The sequence below is a fragment of the Erigeron canadensis genome, chromosome 2, assembly GCF_010389155.1.
Source record: "Erigeron canadensis isolate Cc75 chromosome 2, C_canadensis_v1, whole genome shotgun sequence".
Taxonomy (NCBI): Eukaryota; Viridiplantae; Streptophyta; class Magnoliopsida; order Asterales; family Asteraceae; genus Erigeron; species Erigeron canadensis.
Window position 1 is genome coordinate 46774539 of NC_057762.1, and position 11129 is coordinate 46785667.

The 11129-nt window shown below is 36.6% G+C and overlaps 2 protein-coding genes across 4 annotated transcripts; both read left to right on the forward strand.

The window, feature by feature from the left end:
* LOC122588872 (15-cis-phytoene desaturase, chloroplastic/chromoplastic) lies at positions 1 to 8092 on the forward strand. Of its 3 annotated transcripts, none has more exons than XM_043761089.1 (16): positions 1 to 224; positions 470 to 688; positions 766 to 898; positions 1084 to 1172; positions 3284 to 3341; positions 3557 to 3712; positions 3877 to 4025; positions 4277 to 4396; positions 4953 to 5166; positions 5253 to 5355; positions 5503 to 5550; positions 5959 to 6004; positions 6346 to 6533; positions 7340 to 7502; positions 7694 to 7773; positions 7849 to 8092. In XM_043761089.1, the coding sequence occupies exons 2-15, from the start codon at positions 518 to 520 to the stop codon at positions 7748 to 7750; spliced, it is 1695 nt and encodes a 564-aa protein (XP_043617024.1). In that variant the 5' UTR covers positions 1 to 224; positions 470 to 517; the 3' UTR covers positions 7751 to 7773; positions 7849 to 8092. The 3 variants fall into 3 exon arrangements, with proteins under 3 accessions (XP_043617024.1, XP_043617025.1, XP_043617023.1); XM_043761090.1 differs by having other exon boundaries at positions 7855 to 8092; XM_043761088.1 differs by having other exon boundaries at positions 2 to 224; positions 7694 to 8092.
* A 1165-nt stretch (positions 8093 to 9257) lies between these two features.
* Positions 9258 to 10361, forward strand: LOC122588873 (small polypeptide DEVIL 22-like). Its single transcript, XM_043761091.1, has one exon. The coding sequence runs from the start codon at positions 9562 to 9564 to the stop codon at positions 9706 to 9708; it is 147 nt and encodes a 48-aa protein (XP_043617026.1). The 5' UTR covers positions 9258 to 9561; the 3' UTR covers positions 9709 to 10361.
* Positions 10362 to 11129: the final 768 nt, after the last annotated feature.

Sequence of the window (11129 nt, forward strand, 5' to 3'; positions counted from 1 at the left end):
TTTTTTGTTGTTGAATAATTTAATCAGTTTTTAGGAACGAACAACCTCCTCCATTTCCAGATAAATTATTATTCAGCCAAGCAAAAAACACAACATCCCTTGTTTCCTCTTCTTCTTGTTTTCTTTTTCTTTCTTTTTGCTAAAAAACTCACACACGCAGAAGAAGAAGACGAAGACAAAGTCAGAGAGTTGAGTTTGGACTGATTGATTGATTTGTTATTAAGGTAAAAATACCACTTACTACTCCATCCATCCATCCATAGTAGACTGGTAGTTGTATTAGTAGTAGTTAGCTGCTGCTTTGGTTATTAGGATTAGGATGAAGAAACTAGCAGATTGTTAAGTATTCTTCATGTGACTTTGTTATCTTCCTTTGTAAACAATCTCCCCCAAATATAATAGCATATCGACTAAGTGGTAATATACTTATTTTTTTTTTAAGTTGATGGTGAACTATTGTATATGGCAGGGCTGGTGTTTGTCTGATCATCTGCAGCGAGCTGATAGTATTATTATTATGTCTCTTTTTGGAAATGTCTCTGCCATTAACCTAACTGGAAACTGTCTGCTATCAATCACTAGTTCCAGAGATGTTTTGTCATTTCGGCACGGTGATACTATGGGTTATCGCTTGCAATCCCCCCCTTCTTTTATTACCAAAACTAACAAAAATGTCTCCCCTTTGAAGGTACAACCTCTGCCACATGTATTTCATTATCACTCACAAAATCAATTCTAATGTCTTTGTTTATCTGTGCTAAACAGGTAGTTTGTGTCGACTATCCAAGACCAGACCTCGATAACACCTCTAATTTCTTGGAAGCTGCTTATTTGTCTTCTACCTTCCGAGCTTCTCCACGCCCACCTAAGCCATTGAAGGTTGTAATTGCTGGTGCAGGTAAAACCTTCATACGTCATTATATTGTCTTTTAAGTCGCTTTTGTTTGAGAATTTGATACTGCCACATCTGATAGATAACCAAATGATACTTCTAGTGTATCCCCAATGATGCTTTTTATGCCACATACTAACATCTGCTTTAATTTGCTATCCCACTTACTTTTGCAAACTTCGCATATGCAGGTCTCGCTGGTTTATCAACTGCAAAGTACTTGGCTGATGCCGGTCACAAGCCAATTTTGCTAGAAGCAAGAGATGTTCTTGGTGGAAAGGTAAACGATTTATAAGAAATTACAATAGGATCGGAAGTCCTAGGATCCCCCCTCCCTCTTACCTTCTTCTATATAACAGAGCAAGCTTGGTAATAAAACAAGGATTTTGGGTCTAATTATTCTCTTCTTTACTTGCTTTCTGTTTTCGTCTCTTTCACTGATAACCAAAGGCAATATCAGTTAGGGTTCTAGGATGGGTCGAAGCAAATTTTAGGGATACCAATGCCTAACCAAGTTCGATCAAGACTAGGGATATAGAGGGTATTCAATCAGCTTCTGGTGGGATTATAGCTCGCGACTTTGAAGCTAGAGTTAGGGTTCTTTAAAGCCTAACATAGTTCAAATACGGCTGGGGTGTTGGGGGTTCCTTTCTGTACGAATTTAAAGCTGGACAAGGCAGCAAAAGAGTTCGACTTGTGTGGATTTTTATCTAGGTTTGGCTGGGGTTTCAAACAACCGAAGGTGTGTTTGGGGTTCTTGGGATAGTCGATCAACATTGGAGTGTCTTTTTCCTGTTTTACAAGTTAGAATACGTGAAATGCATCTTCGTTCATTATTTTGCTTTTGACCTTTATGTGATGGGTACAAGTTTAACAACCTACTGCATGCGGTTTCTCTTTGTGCTCACATTTCACTTTCTCTCTTTTCTCTTTTGCATTGTTGGGGTGGGATGGCTGTTTTTGCTAGTAACATTTATACAAACCTGGACCTAATGTTAGGTCAATCCGGGCTGGGTTCACAACTGGATGGAGGAATAAGGGTCGGAGGGAAATATTGAATGGCTCCTCAAACCCAAAGTAACCCAGATCCAAACACTTCCAATCTAAACAACCCAGACCCCGTGGCTGCTCAATCAACAGCCATAGCATCATCTATGAAATCACTGCAGCAAAGAGGTAGCAATGATCAAGACACAGTAAGCCAAACAAAAACAGAAATCAAGCGGCAATTTAAATCAATTTGAAGATGAAGGTTCATCTGGTGGTAACCACCGTCACTACAGACCTTATAATAATATCGATTTCCCAACTTTTAGTATTGGAGAACTGTTTACAAGGCTATGAGTATTGCTATCGAGTTTGAATCCAAGGTTCACATGAAATTTAGGAAAAGTTTTTCGTCTTCAGCCAAAACAGAATCAGTACCTTCGAAACCAATAGAAACTTCCAACCTGTTGCCCTCGATTGCTGCTGCCCAGAAACCAACTGAAGCCCGTCTTTTTGATGTTAAAAAATAGGGCAGATTCATACGAGAAGTTGTGTCTAAGTTTCTGATCTACTCAAAATTTCTATCAATTTGCCTTGGGGGAAAGCCGATGTGGTACTCGGTATTCAATAATTAGGAACACTTACAAAGTTTAGGCAAAATGGAAGGAGATAGTCATGAAGTTCACTATGGATGTTAAGGAGTACAAGCTACATGGACTTCCACCAGATCGTCAACCATCAGCAACATTTAGCGACCTCACTACTGAACCATTCGAGTTACAGGCAAGTGGACTAGCAGCTCATTTTTTCACAACTGGCTAGTGGACAAGTCAGATTTTGGGGCCGGATGTATTGATACAAACCTGGACCCAATGTTGGGTCAAACCAGGTCGGGTCAGCAGCTGGATGGAGGGAAAAGGGGTGGAGGGAAATCAAGTAGTGAAGGAATTCAAGTTAGGAAGTGGACCATGCGCCCACTACATATAATTGCTCCACTAATTTTAGTATTATATATGTGTGTTTTTCTGTTTTTTAAGCTGGTCAAGATACTAAGTTTGTGATTGTTCTTGTATTCGGAGATTTGCCATCTGAATTTTGCTAATATTGTGTTAGACTCAGTAATCTAAATTAGTAGATTTCCAGTTTCTATCAAATGTTCGTTTGGCGAAAATGAATAATTGAAGTTCATATGACGACCTTATTTGAGCAGGATCTGTTCTATAGGCTCGTACCTCTGTATCCTTGATTCCTATCAAGACAGAAAAGTAGTTTCATATGAAATTTCTATTTTTAAACTTTTGTATATCATAAGTAGTCAAGCTTAGCTTAATTTCAAATCTAGGTTGTCTTAGTATGTTGTTACTTATCGTGAGTGTTTTTATCCACATTGCTCTTCTCACATAGGTAGCTGCCTGGAAAGATGATGATGGAGATTGGTACGAGACTGGTTTACACATATTTTGTAAGTTTTAACTTCTTATATCCTTTCAAGTGTCGAAAAAGAGAGCTGATGTGTGCATAAAAAGTTATTCCCATAATATAATTCTCAACAGGGTTGTTGTCGTCTTTTTGTGCACTATCTATCTGCTCTAAGTTATTGTTTCTCCACGTACCTTTCCTTTTGGACATTTGTCACTAGACACCTAATGTGCAATAAACTTCTTCATTTGCTTGAAGTTGGAGCTTACCCGAATATACAGAATCTGTTTGGAGAGTTAGGCATTAATGATAGATTGCAGTGGAAGGAGCATTCAATGATATTTGCGATGCCAAACAAACCTGGAGAATTTAGTCGGTTTGATTTCCCAGATGTTCTGCCGGCACCATTGAATGGTAAGTATGCTATTATTAGCCTATTTTTTTTGGTGTATATATTTTATTTAAATGATTTGGTGGTGAGCATTTTCTGCATCACCAACATGACAAAAAAGATCTAAAACAAGATCAGTCAGGGAATGCTAGATTACTAACAAATGTGACTCTGCATACCATCTCAGGAATTTGGGCTATCTTGAGGAACAATGAAATGCTGACATGGCCTGAGAAAGTAAAATTTGCTATCGGGCTCTTGCCTGCAATGTTAGGTGGACAGGCTTATGTTGAGGCACAAGATGGTCTGAGTGTTCAAGACTGGATGAGACAACGGGTATGTAGTCGTTTATGTAAATATTTCTTTTACCATTTTTTAGTTTAATACATAAGAAACAATGGCCATGATACCTGGTATATTTGATAATGGTAACGTTTCTAAGTGGAAGATCCAGAGGTCAAACCTTAGCAGGGGCTTTTTTTAGGAAGATTGTTGGCTAATTAAACCCCCTGCTTAATAATTCGAGTTCTTGTTTCTTTTGTTATGAATTTTATTTAATAATTAATGCACATTTTTCATTTTTCCAGGGCATACCAGATCGAGTTACTACAGAGGTGTTTATTGCCATGTCAAAGGCATTAAACTTCATCAATCCAGATGAACTTTCAATGCAATGTATTCTGATTGCTCTGAACCGATTTCTTCAGGTGAAGGCATCATTCTCTTAGAGCTTACTGGTTAAATAATGATGAAAAATTAATCTCATGACTTTTAATTCCATCTTCCGTCTGTCATATATGATAAGTTGGTCACGGACTCAAGTCACTAATATATTATATGGATTGATTTTACGCTTGTGATTGGTCAAGTAGACAAAGCATGCAAAGTTATATGGGTTTAGTGTAATTAGTGTCTGTTGCATTGCTCACTGTATGTCTGTATTGGTTGCTATAAGCCAGCGTGCTACCTTGAAAGCAACTCTATTTCCTTTTCCATGATCAAGTATTATTACATATATATTGTGCTTCTAGAATCCAGATACAGAGATTTGGGTTATTTTTGTGGTTTTGAAATAGGAGGGCGGCCTCTATAGTTAATCTCGAAGTGCTTATTGTACACCATGGATTTTTGAAACAAAGAGTTGATCGCTCTTATCTGTAGCTTCTTAACACTTCAATATTGGCTTGGTTGCAATACTACATGGCATAGACATTGGACACCATAGATAATACAACTTGTAAATTGTTTGTAATAAATCAACAGGAGAAGCATGGTTCTAAGATGGCATTTTTAGATGGCAGCCCACCTGAAAGACTTTGCATGCCAATTGTTGAGCATATTGAGTCACTAGGTGGCCAAGTCAGGCTTAATTCACGAATACAAAAGATCGAGTTGAACAAAGATGGAACAGTTAGGAACTTTTTACTTTATGATGGAAATATTATTGAAGGTGATGCTTATGTATTTGCTACTCCAGGTACATTTAGAGAACGACTATTTGAATCTGTAGCTTTCACATGTCTGTTGGGGTTGTAGCTTTATTGATTATTTTGTGTCAAACAGTTGATATTCTGAAGCTTCTGTTGCCTGAAGATTGGAAAGCAATTCCTTACTTCAAGAAGTTGGATAAATTAGTTGGTGTCCCAGTTATAAACGTTCATATATGGTTAGTTGGATCCTTCAATATAATTCTAAACATGGCACAGTAATCATTCACCTTAATTTAATAGAGTCTGGCTTCTGTCTTGACCATTAATCTGACTTAGTAAAACCCCTATATGTATTCTTTGTAATTGTTAAACACCACTTTCAGGTTTGACAGGAAACTCAAAAACACCTATGATCACCTACTCTTCAGCAGGTCACCTCTCAACTCTTATTCTTGCAACACTATTACTTAATTTTTAGTAGACAAGGCTGTTGAGCTTTTTATTTGTATGTTATTCATGCCACTGCTACCTAAACGGATCTTTTACTTCCATTTCAAATGTCTGGGGCGTGTCGTCCATAAAGGTTCTCTACAGTTCATAGAGTAACTTAGAGTAAGCTTACACCCCACCTATTAACTAAACAAAGCAACACAAGTTAGGCTATATGGTACATGCTAAAGTGATGGTCAAGATTGCACCATTTGCTACCGCCTTGAGATACCAGTGTCCCAGCTTCTGCTTACACTTCATAGTTTATACTCAAATTTAATATTGGTACAAAAAAGAGTACTGAACCTATCAGTTTAGTCTTTTGTATTAATTATTTAGTTTGCATGCAGGAGCCCTCTTCTCAGTGTATATGCCGACATGTCTGTAACATGCAAGGTAAAGACAAGACAAACATATATGAAACAAACCATTTTCTTCCAGACAAACCTGCTTTGCTGTTTTCATATGGTTCCTTGTCATGCAAACAATGAGGAGATGGATGTCTATTGGCCTCTCCTCTCATTCCTATTTTCCCGGAAAATGGGTTAAATCTGTCTTTGTAATTTTATCTTTGTCGCATGCATGGGACATAACTTCTCACAATGCACATAACTCAAATATTTACCAAAACCTCCCGCATTTTTAAAACCAGGCTATATATAAGTTGTAAATTACATGATGTGAACCCATACCTCCCATCAAGGTTGTTCTGATAATAGTGCTCCCATTTTATACAGGAATACTATGATCCTAACCGGTCCATGTTAGAGTTGGTTTTTGCACCTGCAGAAGAATGGATTTCACGCAGTGACTCTGATATTATTGACGCTACGATGAGTGAACTTTCAAGACTATTTCCGGATGAAATTGCAGCAGATCAGAGCAAAGCAAAAATATTGAAATACCATGTAGTTAAAACCCCAAGGTTAGAAATATCTTACCAGTAAGGGGTTTTCAACGATTCGGTTTACGAGCTCTTCGCTTTGGTTTCCTTGATTTGACAATCCTTGAAGCTCAAACCAAAAACCAAATCAAACCGAATTAATCAGAAACAAGCCAAACCAAATAAGATGGTTTGGTTTTGGTTCGAATGCGATTGAAACCAAACCATTTTCAAATAATGCAGATTTTATGCTGGCAAATGTTATCTAAACTTTTTGGCAAATGAAAATTTGCTGAGATTCATTTACCACCAAAAACTTACTATATGAAAAGAAATATATAATGTATTATAAACTTACATTATAAGTTATTTTAAATTAATTTGATAGGAAATATATATATATATATATACACACACATGTATATATATATAGACCAATTCGGTTTTCGAATTGGTTTTGTTTAAAAAGCAACAACTCGTAAATCAAATTATCAAACCATAAACCGAATTTCAAAATCAATTTGTTGTCAAACCAAACTAAAAACTCAAAAAAACCAAATGAATTTCAATAAATTTTTATTTCAATTTGGTTTGATAATTGGTTTCATCGACTTGGATCCGTACACTGAACACCCCTACTTACATGTACTAGTACTTTCTGTAGATTACTTAGCATGTGAACACCTTCATGTTTCACCCATCTGTGAACGTTGTAAACTTAATTTTTGTACAGTTGTATCTGCGATATATACTAGTTTGTGACCCAATAGATAGATTTATTAATTATCATATAGTTATGTAATTATATTTCCATGTATTGTTTATTCTATTTCATAATTGTGTAACAGGTCAGTTTACAAAACTGTACCTGACTGTGAACCTTGCCGTCCATTACAAAGATCTCCATTAGAGGGATTCTATTTAGCTGGCGACTACACGAAACAAAAGTATCTGGCTTCAATGGAGGGTGCTGTTCTATCAGGAAAATTTTGCGCCCAAGCGATTGTAAAGGTAATGTTAAAGCAACTCGTAGCTGGTAGTTTTAGAATTATTTAGCAAGTGAAAGTATTTTTCTCTGCTGCTTTTTAGAGTAGTGCAATTTGCAGCAGACGAATTTTGGGTATGTGTTTATAAGTGACCATAAAAAGACAAAGTAGCCTACATATTCTGTTGCTCATCTTCTGATGCATCATGTAACACAGGATTATGAGTTGCTTGCTGCCAGGAGGGAAGTGGTTGCTGAGGCAAGCCTTGTCTAACTGTATAGATGCAAGATAACTTGGTAAGTTAAAAATCAGTTGAAGACAAGAGCACGTGGTTCTTTGCATATTTGACTTTTTATGGTCCTTGGCTGAAGTGGTAGGCTTAAGGAGGTGGCAGAATTTCTGGGAGGAGCTTTTACAAGTTCAGAAGAAGCTAAACATAAATACACCCATAGCAATTCATTGTTCTAACTGAAACTTATTTCATATTTGTCAAAGAAAAAAATACATATTCCTGTTATGTACATAGTTGGTTATTTTCCCTTGTTTTATACGTCATGTGTGGCATCGAATCTATTGATTATCTATACGTATTATATGTGGCATGTTTTTTTTTAATTTTGCATCCTGATCTTTGATTACACTTTTCAAGATTTATTCACTTTGCTTCCATGGCATACAAGAAAACAATATCAATACAGCGAGCTATCTATTATGTAACTTGGGAGATGCAGGTGCATGAGAAGTGCTCAAAACTTCAACTACTTGGTGGGATTAAGTTGAAGTGACACTAACCCAGGTACCAACCTCATCCCGAAAATCTGTGAATATTTTCTTTTTATTCGTCTTAGTTAAAAAAAGAAAAAAAAGAAACAGATGATGCACCAGTTCAATACTTTTTGTTCGATACCTTGATTATTTACCAAATGAGACACACTGTATGTCTGTATGTGCTTTCATCTTGTTTCATTTTGTGGGAATGTGGAGCAACAGGTATAAGAATAGCAATAACACAAGTCTAGTTGCTGAAGAGTGTGAGCAGAGTAAGATTTTGGTATGATACCAAGTAAAGTAAATGCGTAGAGAGTAAGGTTTAGGTGATTCCTTAATGAAATGGGAACCTTGTGATTGTCAATGAGTTATTAATCCATTGAATTTGAAATTTCACAACGTGAAATAACTTGTGCTCTTACAAAATGTTTTGTGGTCATATATTTACCAATACATGTGTCTTCTTGGACACTAAAAAAAATAGATAGCTGGTGAAGATACTATATAATTTAATAATAAGATAAGATAGCGTCTACTTTGCTGAAAAGTCAAAACTGGATTACCAAATCTCATTCTCACGTGTCAAAATTTGACAGGATCTTTTGAAATTCACTTGTTGGACATTGGCACTGGATCATGCAAAGGGATCACATTTCTCTTCAAGCCTTATCCCATTCCCAGCTATAGATACCATAAATATAAACGCTGGAAGTGCAGTATTGAATTACCTGATTTATGTTTTTGGATGTGGGGGGTTTTAGGAGGTGATATGTAATCAAAAACTTAACCCAATCCATTCAAAGATTGTGTGTTGTGATATGACCTAAAGAAAGTGAGAGAGAGAGAGATTATTCTTAATTCTAAAGTAATAAATTGTGAAGGCAAATAAGCCGACAGCATGTTCCTGATACACATATCCATCACAACATCCCCTCCCAACTTTGTCACTTCCATTTTACTCCACACTATATATACGCACACCTCTTTCAACAATGGCTTCTACTGTACAGAACATCCCCACTTTTTTGAGCTTTTTCACGGTGTCTGCATGAAGTTAAGAGTTTGACATCTGCTCGCATTCACCCCCCCTTTGGCCTTGATTTCTTCCCACATATAACTTCAAACTTAATTAATGAATTGAATGCGACCCGACTCTTTTCCATGCAAATCAGTGGTCACTTATCAATGTTGATTGTTGACTCGATCCCATCTATAAATACCCCTTCTTACCATTTTCTCTCTCAGGGTCCCAGCTCCACATCTGTGAGGCTTTTTTTCTTTTGGTCCCAAATCTTTCAAAAAAACACAAACAGAAAATGGCAACAGCTTTACAAACAAAGATAGAAGGGAATCGTATTACAACAAAGTGTGCTTCCTTAGTAAAGAAACAGCGAGCTCGTATATATATCCTACGTCGTTGTGCCACCATGCTTCTCTGCTGGTACATTCAAGGAGATGAATAAATAGTTGATGCTATGACACAAACAACAGACATGTTTTTATCCTCGATTCTTATAGTCTCTATATCCCTTTTTTCACATCAACTCATGTGGCTCCCGTTTTCGGTTCTTTTCTTTGGCTTATACATATTCTTAAATATGCATGCCCTAAACTTCCATCTTTTTAACACCAACGGTCCGTTGCATTTAAAGGCTGTTGGGTCTTGTCTCATTTTCTACTCCCTAGTTTTTGTCATGTCTTGTTTATCTTGACCTCTCTTCATTTGTCCTGTTTAAAACACTTTTTTTATCCAAATGGTTTTCATTTGGGTTTTTTGGGCATCTGCATCAGAGGACAATTTCAACTTTAGACATGGACCAGAAACGGGGATATGACCAGCATGAAGGAAGCAATCTTGCATCAAGTTGGCAGCTTGAAATGAAGGTTCTACAATAACATCTTGCGTTGTGTCATGGTTTGTAGATAATTGTCTCCGCTGAAAATAAATGACGGTTCCTCACTTCCTTGATATGTAAAGCACTCATAAAATGATTAATAATTCGGTGCTGCTACAAATATATATGTTGAAGCGCACTAAATCTGAAGTTGTGATTTATTCATCGGGATGTTTTTTTCTTTTTAATAATGACTTTTTCATCATTTAAGTTGACATATACAGCACCCACTAATGCTAATATCTTAAATCTCCACATTTCCCTTGCAATCACCAAGACAACTTGCTGTTAGCATAACCAGACACTGCTACTAACTTTAACCATCAAAAGCACATAATCCCGCAGGTCTTCAAATCCAAATGAGGCCGGACATCATAGAACTTGTAATTTTAACTCACATAGAAGTTTGATAGTGTGATATATGACAAGGGCAGATGGTAATAAGTAGAGCTAGCAAATCCTTTTCATATTGTTAATCCTCTCTCAAAATGGACGAGGAAGCTCTAAAACTGCAGAAAACAAACTTTTACAAACGAATTTAAAGCTTTAAGAGGGAATAAGGAACAGGCATGTCATTGAAGAATGCTATCTATTTATTATGGAAGATCTGTGACCTTAAAATCCCATAAATATGATATGTGTCGGATCGTCCAGAATGAAAAGTAGCTCAAGTTGTTAGAAATGTTAAGTAGACACAGATGTTGTATGGAACTATGGAAGTTCACTTATCTACTGTAATGAGCTTCCATCTCTCCCAATGAATTCCAAAACCCTGACTCACCTTCAAATTAATTCCAGCTCGTGAACCAAATTTGTGATTCTGGACACCAACCCTTATCAAAGAATTTAATTAAATTGGCAATTGACTTGAGATGTTTGAAATTCAATTTTAGAGAATAGAAGTTTCATACAATCAACGAATGAACTTTATTACATCTGTGTATTTTAACAGCGTACGTTTCCTGCTTAACTCGAGTGCTGGATCCAAC